The sequence below is a fragment of the Arvicanthis niloticus genome, chromosome 13, assembly GCF_011762505.2.
Source record: "Arvicanthis niloticus isolate mArvNil1 chromosome 13, mArvNil1.pat.X, whole genome shotgun sequence".
In the NCBI taxonomy this organism is placed as follows: Eukaryota; Metazoa; Chordata; class Mammalia; order Rodentia; family Muridae; genus Arvicanthis; species Arvicanthis niloticus.
The window spans coordinates 12,901,064-12,922,287 of record NC_047670.1 but is presented as its reverse complement, the minus strand read 5'-3'; the positions used below and the strand labels follow the sequence as shown (position 1 = coordinate 12,922,287).

The 21,224-nt window shown below is 37.9% G+C and overlaps 1 protein-coding gene and 1 long non-coding RNA gene across 8 annotated transcripts in view; one reads left to right on the top strand and one right to left on the bottom strand.

Annotated features, from left to right (window-relative positions):
* The window catches only part of Cpq (carboxypeptidase Q), a 435,354-nt gene that overhangs the window by 19,693 nt on the left and 394,437 nt on the right, over positions 1 to 21,224 (bottom strand). Inside the window, exon 8 of one of the 7 annotated variants that reach the window (XM_076911246.1) lies at positions 15,115 to 15,179. The exons of the other annotated variants lie outside the window; for them this stretch is intronic. Coding sequence (XP_076767361.1) covers positions 15,130 to 15,179 — 50 coding nt within the window. The 3' untranslated portion in view covers positions 15,115 to 15,129. Of the gene's footprint in view, positions 1 to 15,114; positions 15,180 to 21,224 lie in introns of those variants that run through there. 7 annotated transcript variants of the gene reach the window in all.
* Positions 5,328 to 15,086, top strand: LOC143434046 (uncharacterized). The gene is made up of 3 exons (XR_013103213.1): positions 5,328 to 5,801; positions 7,922 to 7,988; positions 14,981 to 15,086. It is a non-coding gene; the product is annotated as an uncharacterized LOC143434046 (long non-coding RNA).

The following is a 21,224-nucleotide window of genomic DNA, read 5'->3' as shown; positions in this document are numbered from 1 at the left end:
TTCTGAAGGTGGTAGGCCTTAGAGCCATAGTGGTGACACATGTGGTTCTTATGAGGGCACTTTCCAAACGACAGAGTTCCCTTCCACATCTTAGTTCCACTGCCCAAACCAAAGAAATCTTTCTGGATTTTTAATGTGGCCAGATCATAGATCATTAAGTATTTAAGAATGCAATACTACAAATTTCCATCTGAAAACTGCCTTCTGCTTGTCTCATTATCAAATTCAGTTTGGTAAGCCTTCATGTCTATTTTATATGTTTCACTTAATTATTTTCTTCAGTACCTCCTTTCATCCCTTTTTATTTATTTGTTTTTAAAAGTTATTATTATTGAAAGGAGGTGGGGAAGAAGAAGAGAGGAATGTGGTAGGGAGAGATATTAGGAATGTTTGTATGTTGTAGCCTGTGTGTGGAAGTTAGGGGACAATTTTTAGGAGTTATTTCTTCACTTACAAATTGACCAGGCAGGGTCTCTTGTTTTTACCATACAGTGTACTACAGGCTGGCTGCTCCATGAGTCTCGAGGTGGTTTTCTTGTTCCTACTTCCCATGTCGCAGAAGAATTGATTGGATAGTATATAGGATTACAGATGCACACCCTTGGCACATGGCTTTTTATATGGATTCCAGAGATCAAATACAGGGCTTCAGGTTTTCAGAGCAAGAGCACTCTACTTGTAAGCTATATTGCTGGCCTATTATATAATTTTTAGGCTCTTTGGTACTTCAGTCTTGTTTCATAGCCAATGCTGGCCTGAAACTTGCGATTCTATTGCCTTAGTTCCATAAATGCTGGGATGACAAACATATACTATTGCATCTGCTCCTTCCTCTCTTTTAACTGAGGTTTATTTCCTCCTAAGTTGTGGCTTATCTTATCTATGTTTTATTATTTATAAATTATTTTTAGTAGTTTCTCTAGAATTGATGATATTCACTATAAATAAAAGTCTTTGCCAGGTCTGCACTTCATATATTTATAAATCTTAGAATAGTGTATTTGCATTTTTTCCTGTTCTTTGCAATATTGTTATTCTACATTTATTTCCTTGTATTTATAAACTTCATGTGTATTATTCTTCTTGCTTTAAAGAGTCACATTTAAAAAAAAGATATTTCACAGGCCATAATGCCTTTAGATTCACTGGCTTATAGTAGATAATACTTATAAATGCTTATATATTATTTTTAGCATACAGTATTTTTTTTTTTTTTACTGGATGGCAAGTATCAGAAATTTAGTACTGTGTTTGAAGCTCTGTGCCATATCTGGTATAGTTTTATTTTGACTTGATACACTTTCTTTAACATTTCTTGCCATATGGGTTTTCTGATGAACAGTTTGAGCATCCAATTTTGTTTTTCAAAAAGAAAATTGTATGTTGGAGAATTTTTAATTGTATCATCATTTTAAAGGTGCACTTTTGCTGAGTGTTCTAGGTTTGTGGGATTTGGTTTGAGTACTTTAAAAATATCCCTTATGACTTCCACAAAGCACTGAATTTTTTTTAAAAGGGAAATAATTATTTTTACCTTGTCACTTTTACTCAATGTTTTTCTTATTCATGTTTTAGAGAAATTCTTACTGCTGCTTCCCATCAGGCTGCTTACAGTGACCGCTTGTTTAACCTGCTTGGTTCTATCGCGTTTGCTGCATAAGTGAGTGTGTAGTTCTTGACACATGCAAAAACCTTTGAGCATTTGCAGGGAATCATGAAGTTGACCTGGCCTAGCTGCCTTAAGAAGCGTGTGTCATAAGTTTTCAAGTTAGAGTCCTTGGCTCCTGGTATACTATGTGGCTTTTACTTCTTGAGAAACCAAGGCACCCTCTCAAGCCGTGAGGCATTCATGCCACTTCGTATTTCTCTGTATGTTCCCTTAGAAGTTAAGCAAGTATAGAAACTTGACAGGACAATTGGTCTTAGACATTAATTTTGTGTACCCTGTATAACTTGCAAGCATCACTGTGTCCTGGCAACTATAACCGTATTGATCCTGGGAAATGCCAATATATTCTGTTTCTGATAAGAGTATAAAAAATCTGATTGCTCGCAATAAAACTGTCACAGCCTTAGTCTTGCTGTTGCTCCTCCAACTCAAGCCTGGCTTAATTTCTCACCAGTCATATCAGGTAGCCTTGGCTGGGTAAGTAAGTACAGACACTTGCAGGTGTCAGTAATTCATTTTCTTTTCTTGTTCTCACATCACCCTGAAAGTTTTGGGGAGTCCATCTTTACATGCTGTAGTGGTTGAACATGTTTCATTGCCACAGAGATTTTCATTTTTATTAACATGGTCCCCTCTGACTTCCAATGTCATGTTTTGAAGTTCACTAATCATTTGCTTGATTCAATATGCTGACAATCTCATTAAGTGCATTTTAAATCTTCATACATTTAAAATGTGAACATTTGCTTCCTTTAGCTTAGGGATCACAGTCCTCATCTTCATGTTGTCTACTATATTAAAACGCTTGGCAGAAGTTGCCCAGTTTTCCTGCTTTTTAATGCCTTTTGTGGGCCAAAGGGTCAGATTTATTAGCTTCTCAAATCTAGTCTATATCTGCCATCCATTATTCTTGGTCCTACATGTTAGTATCTAACAGTTGCACTGCTAGGAGCATGGAGATGTGTGTTTAATTGCACAAATTATATGGGAAGCTGTGCTGATTCTGAATTTTGTATCATGTAATAGCTTCTGGGGAATGATAGTTCACATCTCTGCGCATTAATCTCACTATCTGTAATATAGGAATAGTAAATAATTGCACTTAACATATTGGCTTGATTTTCAGTGACTAATGAGTTAGAATGTTTCTCAGCACATTAGATAATACTCACTGTGTTAGCAGCTTTTAGTGCTGTCATTACTACTTATAAAGTCCAGTTGGTTGATCTTTTCTTTTTTTGTAAATATCAATATTTAGTCAATAAAATCACATACATATATTATGTAATATAACATAATATTATTACATAAGCTTGTTAAAGAATTCTGTACTCCATCTTTCTGGGATGATTATAAATATAAAGTAATATTAAGTTCCTAAGGTGAGAAGAAAAGGCCTTTGAAAAAGCTGCCTCTTAGTAGCTAAGAGGATAAACAAAGAATAAAACTTTGTTTTTTTACTTACAATACAGGTTTGTGCTAAAAAGCATTGGTGTAGAGAGTGTCTAAGAAGTAGATTTTGGTGGCACTGTGCTCTAATGGCAACAGATTGCTGAAGGAGCATGGGAGTAAACTTATTTGTAAATTAGAGGATCATTTTGTAGAGCAAATGATACCCATGAATCTGCCTGTGCCATAAATCTGAAGTTGGGAATGTAGCACCTATCACCGGGCTACAGGAGAGCTGATAATGTTCAGTGTTCCACTTGAGTGCCTTGTGTAACTATTTTCAACCCCACAAGAACTGTTCATAGAAACACCTTTCCTGGAGTCTTGGTAGAGGAAGCCCCATATTTACACACACTATGCAAAGGTTTTTGTTGTTTTTTTTTTTTTTTAAGCTATACTTGTGTGTTCTGCATGAGCCTCACAGTTATGAATCAAATATACATTCAAATTTCTACATAAATAAATTTTTTAAATATTTGTTCTTCAAACCAACCATATGTTGCCCCCACTGTTGTTCTGTATTGAGAGTAGTCTTACCTCGTGTGCCCAGGGCTCTTCTGTCTTGGATTAAAATGTCCAGCTGAGTAATCTCAGAAAGATATTGGTAGGATTTAAAGTTCATGTCTTGTAAATGTTTAATGACAGTCTTCAGAGGATCAAGGGATGAAGAAGTAATTAAAACTCAAACTCCTGGTTGTATACTGTTACTCAATCAGATTCTTATATAGTAGTCTGACTCTGATGAAGCACCACAGTGAAGAGGTCTGTACGCCATTACCAATCTAAGTAATCCTCCACTGCTGTACTGGAGAGGGTTAGTACCAGAGAACTGCACATCACTCACTGCTCTGAGTCCTCTTGCAGCATCAACCTGATAAATAATACTTTGAATGTAAACAGTCTTTCCTTCAGAAAAAGATCAGTGCCTTTGTCTCTTATATATTTTTACACAACATTTGGTCAAGGGAAGAAGAGGTTTTATTTTCTATTTGAATTCCTGTTAGGTAAAGTTGAAAGAGCAAGACTGATAGGGAGAAAGGAATGGGGCAGGGAGAGAGAGATGAGAGAATGGGTGTGTGTGTGTGGGGGGGGGGATACTGTTTGTTTGCGATCACACAGTAATACAGAAACAGATCCTAAGAGAGACTTGGACTATGGACTATCAATCTTGTAGCCACTCTATTTGATCAAGGTCAGTAGAAAATATATATTGTTAAAGGCATATCTAGATATTTTAAGTGTACTTATACCCTCTTTGTTGTGAGCAACTACTCATCTTTGTTATAAAGCATGAAAACAATCATATTTGTACACATATATATGAATGGATATGTATAATTGATTTTTAGTCAAATTACATACACATATTATATATGCTATTCATAGAATTATATATAATAAATACCCATGCTCATGTTTTTTAGTTTTAAAACCAACATTTAGTCCACAGTTCATGGTTGCTAATTCACGACCCATGATAAATGTGCTTTCTTTGAGCTATAAGAACGATCACATGATAGTATAATGTAACATTTATTCATGTTTCTTGTATTGTCACTAAATTATCAGGAGACTCCTAAAGGAGTTGTTAATGGATTTTTTAAAAAAATGTTCTTTATGATGAAACCAAGAGGCAAACTTACTTGTCTAAAACCAGGTGGTAAAGAAGCATGAAAACTATAGTATCCATTTTGTGACTTTTGTTTCTTTTCTGGTAGCACTTTTCATTGAAAATTTGTACCTTTATTTTTACATTAGAAATCTTAGCAGTGGAGATGCTGAATAACTGGTTGATGCATTGATCTGTGAGAGTCCAAGTTAGAAATGGAACCACCACCTGCTGGATTCACATGGGTCTTCTGACTCATTACATGATTGTCGGAGTCTTTCAGAAATAACCAGGTGGAACTAGACAAACCTTTGTAGTCCCATTGTAGCTCACTGTTTCAGCATTCTACAGTGACGCTACGCACAATGATCTTCTTGATGTACCAAAATTATTCAGATAAGCTGATGAGGAAGACTAGTGAGTGCTTAGTAGCCTTAAAGATGAGTAGCTAGGAACCATATTTCTAGGATCTCCTCTCTTTCAGAACAGAGTAGGTGATAGAGCCACCAAAGGGCTTGCTTTGCATGAAACTGAGAGGTTTCTTGGAGCACAGTATACTGAGTACTAAAGTCAAAAAGGCTCCAGGCAACTGTGACTATTCATATTAACTAGTTAGTAAATATTTGTTGGATGAATTGACCATTCCTGATAACTCTACATCACTGGAGGTGATTCTCACTTGGAATGGACACTAGGAGAATGGGAAGGGGCTGGAATAACAAACAAACAAACGAACAAACAAACAAAACCAAGAGTGGTTTCTAGATTCCTTGACACACCCAGCAATGGACTGACTGCTAAAGCATGTCAGTGGTGACAACTACAAATGACCAAATAATGTTTGAGGAAAGCGGTAAAGTTTCAAACTTCTCCTTAAAGACATTCCCTCCTGAAGGCCTTATAATTTTCATTTGCAGCTGGTGACTGTTTACTGAAGACCTTGGTTATGAAGACTCAGTTTAAATATGCATCAGTGAATCCTGCTGCTATTAGACGCTGGCCAAGCACAGTAATGAATCTGGCTGCCTCTTCACAGTCTGAATCAGCACCCACAGCAGACATTCTCTGTGATTGGTAGGCAGCCTTAAGGAATTTAGGCATCTGTCTAGCCCCTCTCCATTTCTTCCCAAGCCTCAGATAAACTGTAGTTCTTAAGACCTGGAAGTCTTTATTTTTTCTCCTCTGGAATTCTTACTGTGCAGTCTCTCATCATCATTTTCCTTTGCACTTCACACTGTTTGTTTGCGTGCTTTCGTGCATAATTTTTCCCCATTTTTGCAGCATGTAATTTGTTTTGCATTTGAAATTTGTTCACAAATTCAAAAAGCTAATTGTAACTATGCTGTTTTATTTTGTGTAAACCAGATTTTCGAGGTAGAAACGCCATTTCCTTAATGTGTCATAGCAAAGAGGTATAGACATAAGTTAACTAATGCTCACTGAGATGGCGGACAGAAAGCTAGTCCATAGCACAGTGCCAGCGAGACTAGGAAGCAGGCAGTGTGGGTAGGAATACATACTTCTATCCAGCCTAGTGGAGACACTGTCCCCACTGATATTGCAACCTATCCATGCATGAAGAAAATCCATCTATCTTTTACTGATACCAGATGAAAGCTAAGTCAGGGAGTGGTCTTCTTTTTGGAGAACAATGTTATAGGAGCTTAGTAAAATGACCATGGAGTCCAATTATAGATCTGTGAATATCTGAATTAGGTAAGGCTTTTTGTACTGAGTCACTCATGTCTATGAAGTGGCTAAAATGTTAGGTATAGTTATTCTCTAGATCACCAAAAATTCAGCCAAAAGAAAATTGGGGTAATGTGGGCCCACAACCTAGAAGAAAACTGTTTGAGGTTGATAAGACTTCAATAGATTTCCTGTGGTTTCAATAGACTTAGACTCACAATTGCTGGTATAGCTTTTGATTACAAAACACAATAGTTGGGCAGTGCTGGTACCCATAATTACCTTAGTAATTAGCTTATGTCAAACAGAGTATAGTTAGGGCTGTAACTCTACAAGCAGAAGAGACACACCAGAATAGCTTTTGAGCTATCTTTCCTATGAGCAGGATGCTAGGAAGTCCTTCCAGAAACAATGAGGAGGCATATGCCTGTCCTTCCATGCTGCTTTCCTCCATCTTTGGTTCAGCATATTTCAGTTGTGAAGCAGAGTAGAACAGAGGAAGAGTGCTGTAGAAGAGGGATACACATAGAAACTGCCTAGGAAGTACTTGAATTTTTGTCTTGTGCTTTGTGTGTTTCACAATGAAAATCCTATACCCATTAAATTGCCCATTAAGCAGACAATACAGGGAAAAAGATAGGGTTAAGGAGCTGAAAGGGAGAAGAGACAGGTCAGAGCCAAGAAACAAAATTAGGACTTTTTTTTTTAAAGGAACTGCAAAATGTTCAACCAGAGAAGAGAAAATGTCCATATAGAATTCAAGGAAGAATGAAAGGATACATTATTTCAATGCAGAAACTGGCAGTGACATCACTATTGTAGACACAGAAAAATTAGGATGAGGGATGATTAAACATTTGGTATTTTCACTTCATGTACAGAAACGCACTGGATCTACCAGAATAAAATTACTAGCTACTAGGCAAAACAGTGACACAGAAAAGAAACATGCTGGCCGCCTTCTGTGTACCAGATGTTGTGATGTAGTGCCCCATTTAATCCCAAACATGCAGTGCTGTGGAGATCTGGTCTCCTTTAGAGATAAGCAAAAGTGCTCAAGGAGACAAATACCAAGTTCAAATAGCTGTTCAACAAACAGTACAGGTTGATCTTGAGAACAAACTGCAGTCCCTCTCTACAAACTGCAGTGTCTTATGAGACAAAGTGATAGCATACTCTAGAATGGAAACCATCATGTTTTGATCACCAACATGTGACAGCTCCTTTGAAACATTTTCTCCTTTGTTCATCACTTATTACTCTAATTTCAGTCATAAGCAGACAGGTTAATTGGCACAAAGTGCTAGGCTTCTTTAAAGAACAATTAAAATCAACACCAATACAATTACCCACTTGTGGTGGTACATGGGTTGGGAGTAATATGAACTTTCAGCATCCTTCTTTAACAGGGAGCTCTTATTTGAAAGCTCTAGGGAATGAAACTGGGAGATTTCTTGTGTACACATCCATCATGCTCATTCGGGGGTACTCTGGTGCTCTTTCAGGTGCTAAAATATACACATCTGAGAGGAGGCTGGACTCCCAGAAGTTCCAACATGCCCAGGAGTATAGGTGAGTAAGTCACAACCCCCTACCCTTAAGTGGGGAGTAATTAGGGACCCACTGGGACCCTCAAGGCCAGTGGCACAGAATCCTTCCTGTCTGGACCTGCACCTGGAGCACCCTAAGGCTTCAGTTCTGCACCCAACAGCAAAAACCCAGAGGAGAGTGGACTCCCAGGAGCTCTAACACATAGGAACATAGAATAATAGGATCACAGGATCTCAGGAGCTTGGGCACACTAGGATTTCAGAAGCCCAGAAGCAGCTGGACTCTCAGAAGCTATCACAACCAGGGTCTCAGGATCACAGGATCACAGAGACTCTGAGGAGTTCTGTCACAACCAAGATAACAGGACAGACAGGCTCCAGTCAGAGACAGTGAGTGAAGGTAGCACGAGAAATAACCAGATGGTGAAAGGTGACTGAAAGAACATAAGCAAAAGAAACCAAGGTTACTTGGCATCATCAGAATCTAGTTCTCCCACCATAGCAAGTCCTGAATACCCCATCATACCAGAAAAGCAAGATTCAGATTTAAAATTACTTCTCATGATGATGATGATAGAAGACTTTAAGAAGGACATAAATAACTCCCACAAAAAAAAAAAAAAATACGGGAGAACACATGTAAACAAGTAGAAGCCCTTAAAGAGGAAACAGAAAAATCCCTTAAAGAATCACAAGAAAGCACAACCAAATAGGTGAAGGAATTGAACAAAATGCTTCACAACACAAAAACTGAAGTAGAAACAATAAAGAAATCACAAAGGGAAACTACCCAGGAAATAGAAAACCTAGGAAAAAGATCAGGAGTCATGGATGCAAGCATCACCAGCAAAATACAAGAGATAGAAGAGGGAATCTTATGTGCAGAAAATACCATCGAAAACATTGACACAACTGTCAAAAAATGCAAAATGGAAAAAATTACAAACCCAAAACATCCAGGAAATCCAGGACACAATGAGAAAACCAAACCTACGGATAATAGGTATAGAAGAAAGCAAATATTCCTATATTAAAGGTCCAGTAAATATCTTCAACAAAATTATAGAAGAAAACTTTCCTAACAAAGAAAGAGATGCCCATGAACATACAAGAAGCCACAGAACTCCAAATAGACTAGATCAGAAAAGAAATTCACCCAGTCATATAGTAATCAAAACACCAAATGCACAAAACAAAGAAAGAATATTAAAAGCAGTAAGGGAAAAAGCTCAAGTAACATATAAAGGCAGACCTATCAGGATTACACCAGACTTCTCATGAGAGACTATAAAAGCCAGAAGATTCTGGACAGATGTCATACAGACCCTAAGAGAACACAAATGCCCGCCCAGGCTACTATACCCAGCAAAATTCTCAACTACCATAAATGGAGAAACCAAGATATTCCATGACAAAACCAAATTTACACAATATCTTTCCACAAATCCAGCCCTACTAAGGATAATAGAGGGAAATCACCAACACAAGGAGGGAAATTATAATGGAGAAAAAGCAAGAAAGTAATATTCTCTAACAAACCAAAAAAAAAGATAGCCACACAAACATAACTCTACTGTTAATAACAAAAATAATAGGAAGCAACAATCACTTTTCCTTAATGTCTTTTTAACATCAATCAATTCAATTCTCCAATAAAAAGACATAGGCTAACAGACTGGATACATAAAAAGGGCCCAACATTTTGCTGCATACAAGAAATGCACTTCAGTAACGAAGACAGACACTACCTCAGAACAAAAGGCTGGAAAACAATTTTCCAAGCAAATGGTCCCAAGAAACAAGCTGGAGTAGTCATTCTAATATTGAATAAAATGGACTTTCAACCAGAAATTATCAAGAAAGATAAGAACACTTTCATACTCATCAAAGGAGGAATCAACCAAGATGAAATCTCAATTCTGAGATCTATGTCCGAAATGCAAGGACACCCACATTCGTAAAAAAAAAAAAAAAAAAAAAAAAAAAAAAAAAAAAAAAAAATTAATAAAGCTCAAACCACACATTGCACACAACAACAGTGGGAGACTTCAACAACCCACTCTCATCAATAGACAGATCATGGAAACAGAAACTAAACAGAGACACAGTAAAACTAAGAGAAATTATAAACCAAATGGATTTAGCAGATATTTATAGAACATTTCATCCCCAAACAAAAGAATATACCTCCATCTGAGCACCTCATGGTACCTTCTCCAAAACTGATCATATAATTGGTCACAGAATGGCCCTCAACAGATACAAGAAAACTGAAATAATCCCATGCATCCTATCAGATCACCACAGGCTAAGGCTGGTCTTCAAAATGATAAAATCAGTGGAAAGCCCACATACACATGGAACCTGAACAATGCTCTACTCAATGATAACTTGGCCAGGGAAGAAATAAATAAATTAAAGACTTTTTGGAATTTAATGAAAATGAGGACACACCATATCACATCTTGTGGGGTACAATGAAAGCAATGCTAAGAGGGAAACTCATAGTTGCCAACAAAATAGGTAGTGCTACAAAAAGAAACTGGAGAGAGGACACACTAACAGCTTGACAGCATACATGAAAGCTGTAGAACAAAAAAAAGCAAATGCACCCAAGAGGACTAGATGGCAGGAAATAATCAAATTCAAGGCTGAAATCAACCAAGTAGAAAGAAAAAGAACTATACAAAGATTCAACAAAACCAGGAACTGGTTCTTTGAGAAATCAACAAGATAGACAAACCCTTAGCCAAGGTAACCAGAAGGCACAGAGACAGTATCCAAATTAATAAAATCAGAACTGAAAAGGGAGACATAACAACAGAAACTGAAGAAATTAAAAAAAAAAATCATCAGATCCTACTACAAAAGCCTATCTATACTCAACAAAACTGAAAAATCTGGATGAAATGGACAATTTCCTAGACAGACACCAGATACTGAAGTTAAATCAGGACCAGATAAACCATCTAAATAGTCACATAACCACTAAAGAAATAGCACCAGCCATTAAAAGTCTCCCTACAAAAAAGCCCCCAGGACCAGATGGTTTTAGCTCAGAATTCTATTAGACCTTCCAAGAAGACCTAATAGCAATTCTCTATAAACTATTCTACAAAATAGAAACAGAAGGAACACTACCTAATTCATTTTATGAAACCACAATTACACTCATACCTAAAACACACAACGACCCAACAATGAAAGAGAACTCCCTTACGAATATCGATGCAAAGATGTTCAATAAAATTCTCACAAACAGGATCTAAGAACACATCAAAACATTTATCTATCATGATCAAGTAGGCTTTATCCCAGGAATGCAGGGATGGTTCAATATTTGGAATTCCATCAATGTAATCCACTATATAAACAAACTCAAAGGAAAAAAATACCACATGATCATCTCACTAGATGGTAAGAAAGCATTTGACAAATTTCAACACCCCTTTTTGGTAAAAGTCTTGATAAGATCAGGTATTCAAAGCCCATACCTAAACATAATAAAAGCAATATACAGCAAACCAGTAGCCAACATCAAACTTAATGGAGAGAAACTTGAAGCAATACCACTAAAATCAGGGACTAGACAAGGCTGCCCACTCTCCCCCTATTTATTCAATATAGTACTTGAAGTCCTAGCCAGAGCAATTAGACAACAAAAGGAGATAAAATTTGGAAAGGAAGAAGTCAAAATACCACTATTTGCAGGTGATATGATAGTATACTTAAGTGACCCCAAAACTTCCACCAGAGAACTCCTAACCCTGATAAACAACTTCAGCAAAGTGGCTGGATATAAAATTAACTCAAATCAATAGCCTTTCTCTACATAAAGAATTAGCAGGCTAAGAAAGAAATTAGAGAAATGAAACCCTTCACAATCATCACAAACAATATAAAATACCTTGGTTGTGAATCTAACTAAGAAAGTGACAGATCTGTATGACAAGAACTTCAAGTCCCTGAAGAAAGAAGTTGAAGAATGTCTCAGAAGATGGAAAGATCTCCCATGCTCATGGATTGGCAGGATTAATATAGTAAAAATGGCCATTTTGCCAAAAGCAATCTACAGATGTAATGCAATCCCCATCAAAATTCCAACTCAATTCTTCACAGAGATAAAGAGCAATTCTCAAATTCATTTGGAATAACAACAACAACAACAACAAAAAAAAAACAGGATAGCAAAAACTATTCTCAACAATAAAAGAACATCTGGGGGAATCACCATCCCTGACCTCAAGTTGTACTACAGAGCAGTAGTGATAAAAACAGCATGGTATTGGTACAGAGATAGGCAAGAGGATCAATGGAATAGAATAGAAGGCCCAGAAATGAACCCATGTACCTATAGTCACTTGATCTTTGACAAAGGAGCTAAAAACATACAGTGGAAAAAAGACAGCATTTTCAACAGGTGGTGCTGGTTGAACTGGAGGTCAGCATGTAGAAAAATGCAAATTGATCCATTCTTATCTCCTTGTACAAAACTCAAGTCCAAGTGGATCGAGGACCTCCATTTAAAACCTGACACACAGAAACTAATAAAAGAGAAAGTGGGGAAGAGCCTTAAACACATGGATACAGGGGAAAAGTTCCTGAACAGGACAACAATGGCTTATGCTCTAAGATCAAGAATTGACAAATGGAACCTCATAAAATTGAAATGCTTCTGTAAGGCAGGGGACATTGTCAATAGAACAAAATGGCCACCCACAGATTGTGAAAAAATCTTTACCAATCCTATATCTGATAGAGGGCTAATATCCAAATTTACAAAGAACTCAAGAAATTAGATTCCAGACAATCAAATAACCCTATTAAAAATGGGTACAGACCTCAACCAAGAATTTTTCAACTGAGGAATATTGAATGGCTGTGAAGCACCTAAAAAATGTTTAACATCTTTAGTCATCAGGGAAATGCAAATCAAAACAACACTGAGACTACATCTCACACCAGTTAGAATGGCTAAGATTAAAATTTAGGTGACAGCAGGTGCTGGCAAAGATGTAGAAAAAGAAGAACACTTCTGTGTTGGGAGCCGACTTTAATCAGAAAGCAGCTATCAAATTGGCAGCCATCTGGAGCCATATACCCTGATAGAGACTTGTTTTTCAAAGCCTACAACAGCGGAAGCACACTCTGATAAATATCTTGTTTATCCCATATAGCTTGTTTTGCTGTTTAGTGACCCCAGCTGCATGGTGCACATGGTAACATGTTTTCACCTGTGTTCTCCTGTTTGTGCTTATAAATACCCAGGATTTCCTTGTAAGTGTGTGGTGTAGTAGTAGTAGGTGTAGTGGTGTGTGTGTGGGGTGGTCAGTAGGAGGTGTGAATATAGTCTGTTGGAGACAGTAAAGGAGACTTGACTACACACCCTGGCTTGTCTCTATTCTTTGAGTCTCTTCCCCTTCTTCCCCCCATTCTCTCTTTTGCTAAACCCTGACAGAGTGGGTCATTACACACTTCTCCATTGTTGGTGGGATTGTGAAATTGTACAACCACTCTGGAAATCAGTCTGGTGGTTCCTCAGAATATTGGACATAATATTACCTGTGGATCCAGTGATACCACTACTGGGCATATACCCAAATGATGCTCCAACATATAACAAGGACACATGTTCCACTATGTTCATATAAGCCTTATTTATAATAGCTAGAACCTGGAAAAAACCCAGATGTCCTTCAACAGAGGAATGGATACAGAGTATGTAGTACATTTACACAGTGAAGTATTACTCAGCTATTAAAAACAATGAATTCATGAAATTATTAGGCAAATGGATAGAACTAGAAAATATCATCCTAAGTAATGTAACCCAATTACAAAAGAACACACATGTCATGCACTCATTGATAAGTGGATATTAGCCTCAAATCTCACAATACCCAACACATAACTCACAGACCACATGAAGCTCAAGAAAAAGAAAGACTAAAGTGTGGGTGCTTTGGTCCTTTTTAGAAGGAGTAACAAAATACTCACAGGAGCAAACATAAAAGAAAGTATGGGGCAGAAACTGGAGGAGAGACCATCCAGAGACTGCCCCTTCTAGAGATCCCTGCCAGATGCAATCACCAATCACCATATGCAAAAACAGTTGTGGATGTCCAGAAGTGCATGCTGACAGGAGCCTGATATATCTGTCTCCTGAGAGGCACTGCCAGAGCCTGACATATACAGAGGTGGATGCTCACAGCTAACTATCAAACTGACCACAAGGTTCCCATTGGAGGAGTTAGAGAGATGACTGAAGGAGTTGAAGGTGCTTGTGGCCCCATGGAGAGATCTACAATACCAAGCAACCAGATCTCCCTGGGTCTAAACAGCTAGCCTGGGAATACCCATGGAGGGACCCATGTCTCTAGCTGTATTTGTAGAGGAGGATGGACTTATGGGGCATCAGTGGGAGAGGAAGGCCTTGGTCCCTTGAAGGCTGGATGCCCCACTGAGGGAAAATTTGAGGGAGGGGAGTTGGGAGTGGGTGGGTGGGTGGGGCACACCCTCATAGAAATAGGAGGAGAGAGGATGGGTTTTCTGGTGGTGGAGAATGGAGAAAGGAAATAACATCTGAAATGTAGATAAAGTATCCAATAATAAAAAAAAAAAAGAAAAAAGATACAAACAAATAATGGAACTGGCTATGGCAGTCGAACAGTTGAGACTCTTTAGCAGCAATTTAACATTACCCATATTATGGGGATTCCTTATAATTGTCAAGGACAAGAGACTGTGGAATGGGCCCATAGAACTTTGAAATGATATTTTCATAAATAAAAAAGGAGGAGATACACCCCTGTACACCACAAATTTATTTAAATCGTATTCTTTTGTTTTAAGTTTTTTTCTAATATTTGGATGCCAAGGAACTTTCTGCTGAGTGTCTATGGTGCTCTACAACTAGGCATAATTATGTATAGGTGAAAAGGAAGGATCATAAGGCATGATCTCGATCAGGTATTAAATATGAGGAAGTGGGCATGTTTGTGTTTTTTTCTGCAGGATGCTGAAGGAGCATAATGGTTGTCAGAGCGATGGGTGAGACATACTGATGCCAAGACAAAGAATGATGCTGACCTGTGAGCTGCTGAGTGCCCTGACAACGGTGATTGGGAGGCTGTTTTGGACATAAGTTCCTGATCCACCATTGCTTATCTATACCCCTGATGGGACAAGCTGCCTTGCCTCAAGTTCTTAGACCCTGTGGAACAGAGAATCAAAAAGAGAAGTTATAATGCCTTCTGTATTGTTATTAAATGTGATCAGTTATTCGGACTCAATCATGTACTGGTCTAGAAATCAATCCAATATTGGAAATAACAGTCTTCATTTGGAAGTCTGGTTCCGGACATTTTCAGAGACATATATGGAAATTAGCTGCAGTTCTCTATGATGTTATGTTAGCAAGAGATAAAGTTGGGACAGGATCTGATTTCAAACAGGTGTTAACACATGTGTTAAGGCTTTTTTAATTGTCAAGTTAAAAATACTTTTGTTTCTTCTACAGTATTTAATGTAAGTTGCATTGATTGTACACCTTCTAATTGTGTTTGTGTTTTGAAATCTGGCATGTCAGTTGTGGAGGTCTATCAACCAGCTTTTGTTTTAATGCCCTGAGTATCACATAACCTTGGTATTCTAAAAATAGCTTGCAAGGGCTGGAAGAAATGAGTCAGGCTTTAAGCAGAAGCAAGAGGGTAGTGGGCTTGATTATTGCTGGTATAACAGCTTTAATTACATTAATTGCTAGCACCACTGCTTCTGCAATTGCTGTGACACAAGAAGTTAAGACTGCTATCTTAGTTAATCATTTAGCAAAAAATGTTACTAATGTATTGAATATACAAGAGGATTTAGATAGGCATTTGGAAGAACAGATTGATGCTCTTTATCCTATTCAAATTACTGGAAGAAGGTTCTGAATTTAAGGGTAAGGAGCCATCTTGAGTGTCATGCCAAATACCATTGGATTCATGTTAGTTCTACAATTTACAGTGATAGTCATTATAATTAGGAAGAAGTTTAATGACACATGCATTTGACATAATTCTAACACCTCTCGGGATGTTTTAATGATACATAGGGAGCTTATGAATTTCAAGAATGCTGCTCTGCTGAGCATAGATGTGGTAGATCCTGCAGATAAAATTACCCATGGCCTGACGTCAGTATTTCTATTTTGGTCAAGCTTAAAAAATGGCATATATAGCTTGATCATGCTAGCCCTTTTGTCCTGGGAATATTTTTATTCCTGTGTTAAAGTTTTTCTTTAAGAACATCAACATGGGTCAAAATTCTGCTCCTGCGTGGACAAGCAGTTTTGACCTTGGCTAGCCAACTTCCCAATAAACCTCGGTTGATTACATCCAGGAGCAATCTATAAAAGAATTTTAATCCAGTAATGTGACTGTTCTGGAAGAGACCACAACCAAAGTCCTTCTAGAAGAGCTAGGCTCTAGCGGAATCTGAGGCCTGGACCAGACCTCTGCCGGGTCTGCTGTTTTGTGGACCCCAGATTCCGCCTGAGACATTCTGGAGGCTCCATGGATCCCACAGCCAGCATTAGGTAGGAAGACCCACATACTGCCCTAAGCCCATAGCTGGGTGCTGTGAGCTCTCAGATTTCAGCAGATACCCTCCCCTCCCCCACGCCCCTTCGGAGTAGCACTCCCCTTCCGGCCCTCTCCCGGATCTGAGGCCTGGACAAGACCTCTGACAGGTCTGCTGTTGTGTGGACCCCGGGTTCTGCCTGAGACATACTGGAAGGTCCACTCAACCCAGAGCCACAGAGGAACAACTGAACTCAGAGCGTCAGACAACATATCCTGAGATATCCTAGAGGAGACACTGCACCCAGAACAGCAGACACCTAGCTGGATGGCTACCTTGGAGGCACCAAATCCTGAGGCATCCTAGAGGTACCACTGTAATCAGTACAGCTGGAAAAGATCACAGAGATATCTGGACCCCTAGGAGATCAGACACAAGTGAGATAACTGGAAAGGCAGGCTTCAGTCAGAGACAGCAAGTACAGGCAGCACTAGAGTTAATCAGATGGCAAAAGGCAATCGCAGGAACTCAAGCAACAGAAACCAAAGTTACATGACATCATCAGAACCCAGTTCCCCCATCATAGCAAGCCCTGAACACCCCATCACACCAGAAAAGCAGGATTCAGAATTAAAATCACTTCTCATGACGATGATAGAGGACTTTAAGAAAGACATAAATAACACTCTCAAAGAACAGATAGAAACCCTTAAAGAGGAAACACAAAAATCCCTTAAGGAGTTGCAAGAAAATGCGACCAAATGGGAAAAGAAATTCAACAAAACCATGCAGGATCTAAAAATGGAAGTAGAAACAATAAAGAAATCACAAAGGGACAATACCCTGGAGATAGAAAACCTAAAAGAAAGATCAGGAGTCACAGACACAAGTATCACCAACAGAATACAAGAGATGGAAGAGAGAATCTCATGTGCAGAAGATACCATGGAAAACATTGACACAACTGTCAAAGAAAATGCAAAATACAAAAAGCTACTAACCCAAAATATACAAGAAATCCAAGACACAATGAGAAGGCCAAACCTAAGGATAATAGGTATAGATGAGGGGGAAGACACCCAACTTAAAGGACCAGTAAATATCCTCAACAAAATTATAGAGGAAAACTTCCCTAACCTAAAGAAAGAGATGTCCATAAATATACAAGAAGCCTACATGTAGAACTCCAAATAGTTTAGAACAGAAAAGAAATACTTCCCGCCACATAATAGTCAAAACATCAAATGTACAAAACAAAGAAAAAATACTAAAAGCAGTAAGGGAAAAAGGCAAAGTAACATATAAAGGCAGACCTATAAGAATTACACCAGACTTCTCACCAGAGACCATAAAAGCCAGAAGATCCTGGACCGATATCATACAGACCCTAAGAGAACACAAATGCCAGCCCAGACTACTATACCCAGCAAAACTGTCAATCATTATTGATGGAGAAACCAAAATATTCCATGACAAATCCAAATTTACACAGTATCTCAACACAAATCCAGCACTTCAAAGAATAATTGATGGAAAACTCCAACACAAGGAGGGAAACTACAACCTAGAAAAAGCAAGAAAGTAATCTTCCAAAAGCCGTAAAAGAAGGTAGGTACACAAACATATCTCCACTGCCAATAACAAAAATAACAGGAAACAACATTAATTTCTCCTTAATATTTCTTAATATCAATGGATTCAATTCTCCAATAAAAAGACATAGACTATCAGACTGGATACATAAGCAGGACCCAACATTTTGCTGCATTCAGGAAACTCACCTTTGTGAAAAAGACAGACACTACCTCAGAGTAAAGGTTGGAAAACAATCTTCCAAGCAAATGGTCCCAAGAAACAAGCTGGAGTAGCAATTCTAATATCAAATAAAATCATTTTTCAACCAGAAGTAATCAAAAAAGATAAAGAGGGATACTTCATATTCATCAAAGGAAAAATGTACCAAGAGGAACTTGCAATTCTGAACATCTATGCCCCAAATGCAAGTGCACCCACATACATAAAAGAAACTTTACTAAAGCTTAAAGCATACATTGCACCCTACACAATAATAGTGGGAGATTTCAACACCCCACTCTCAGCTAGGGACAGATCATGGAAACAGAAACTAAACCGAGACACAATGAAACTAACAGAAGTTATGAACCAATTGGACTTAACTGACATCTATAGAACATTTCATCCTAAAACAAAGGAATATACCTTCTTCTCAGCACCTCATGGTACCTTCTCCAAAATAGACCATATAATTGGTCACAAAACAGGCCTCAACAGATACAAAAAGATTGAAATAATCCCTAGTACCTTATCAGACTACCATGGACTAAGACTCATCTTTGACATGGACAAAAACAACAGAAAGCCCACATATACTTGGAAACTGAACAATGCTCTACTCAATGATAACTTGGTCAAGGAAGAAATAAAGAAAGAAATTAAAGACTTCTTAGATTTAAATGAAAATGAGGACACATCATATCAAAATTGTGGGACTCACTGAAAGCAGTACTAAGAGGAAAAATCATAGCTCTAAGTGCTCACAAAAAGAAATTGGAAAATGCATACATTAACAACTTGACAGCAAACCTGAAAGAGTTAGAACAAAAAGAAGTTAATATACCCAAGAGGAGTAGATGGCAGGAAATAATCAAACTCAGGGCTGAAATCAACCAAGCTGAAACAAAAAGAACTATACAAAATATCAACAAAACCAGGAGCTGGTTCTTTGAGAAAATCAACAAGATAGACAAACCCTTAGCCAGACTAACCAAAGGGCACAGAGACAGTATTCAAATTAATAAAATCAGGACTGAAAAGGGAGATATAACAACAGAAACAGAGGAAATTAAAAAAATCATCAGATCTTACTACAAAGGCCTATACTCAACAAAATTGGAAAATCTGGATGAAATGGACAATTTTCTAGATAGATGCCAGGTACCAAAGTTAAAGGAGGAGCAGATAAACGATCTAAACAGTCACATAACTCCTAAAGAAATAGACACAGTCATTAAAAATCTTCCCACCAAAAAATGTCCGGGGCCAGATGGTTTCAGTGCAGAATTCTTTCAGACCTTCAAGGAAGACCTAATACCAATCCTCTTCAAGCTATTCCATCGAATAGAAACAGAAGGAACACTACCCAATTCATTCTATGAAGCTACCATTACACTCATACCTAAACCACAGAAAGACCTAACAAACAAAGAGAACTACAGACCAATCTCACTTATGAATATTGATACAAAAATACTCAATAAAATTTTTCAAACCAAATCCAAGAACACATCAAAAAAATTATCCATCATGATCAAGTAGGCTTTATCCCAGGAATGCAGGTATGGTTCAATATTTGGAAATCCATCAATGCAATCCACTACATAAATAAACTCAAAGAAAAAAACCACATGGTCATCTCACTAGACGCTGAAAAAGCATTTGAAAAAAATTCAACATTCCTTCATGTTAAAAGTCTTGGAAAGATTAGGAATTCAAGGCCCATACCTAAACATAGTAAAAGCAATATACAGCAAGCCAGTAGCCAACATCAAACTAAATGGAGAGAAACTTGAAGCAATCCCACTAAGATCAGGGACTAGACAAGGCTGCCCACTCTCACCTTACCTATTCAATATAGTACTGGAAGTCCTAGCTAGAGCAATTAGAAAACAAAAGGAAGTCAAAGGGATACAGATAGGAAAGAAAGAAATCAAAATTTCACTATTTGCAGATGATATGATAGTATACTTAAGTGACCCTAAAACGTCCACCAGAGAACTCCTAAACCTGATAAACAACTTTAGCAACGTGGCTGGATATAAAATCAACTCAAACAAATCAGTAGCCTTCCTCTATTCAAGGGATAAACAGGCTGAGAAAGAAATTAGGGAAATGACACCCTTCACAATAGCCAGAAATAAAATAAATTATCTTGGAGTGAATCTAACCAAGCAAGTGAAAGATCTGTATGATAAGAACTTCAAGTCTCTGAAGAAAGAAATTGAAGAAGATCTCAGAAGATGGAAAGATCTCCCATACTCCTGGATTGGCAGGGTTAACTTAGTAAAAATGGCCATCCTTTCAAAAGCAATCTACAGATTCAATGCAATACCCATCAAAATTCCAAATCAATTCTTCATAGAGATAGAAAGAGCAATCTACAAATTCATTTGGAATAACAAAATACCTAGGATATCGAGAACTATTCTCAACAATAAAAGAACTTCTGAGGGCATCACCATCCCTGACATCAAACTGTACTACAGAGCAGTAGTTTTAAAAACTGCATGGTATTGGTACAGAGACAGACAGGAAGATCAATAAAATAGAATTGAAGACCCAGAAATGAACCCGCACACCTATGGTCACTTGATCTTTGACAAGGAAGCCAACACCATCCTGTGGAAAAAGGACAGCATTTTCAACAAGTGGTGCTGGTTCAACTGGAGGTCAACATGTAGAAGGATTCAAATCAATCCATTCTTATCCCCTTGTACAAAGCTCAACTCCAAGTGGATAAAGGACCTTCACATAAAGCCAGATACACTGACACTAATAGAAGAGAAGTTGGGGAAGACCCTCGAATACCTAGGCACAGGGGAAAAGTTCCTGAACAGAACACCAATGGCTTATGCTCTAAGATCAAGAATTGACAAATGGGACCTGATCAAATTGCAAA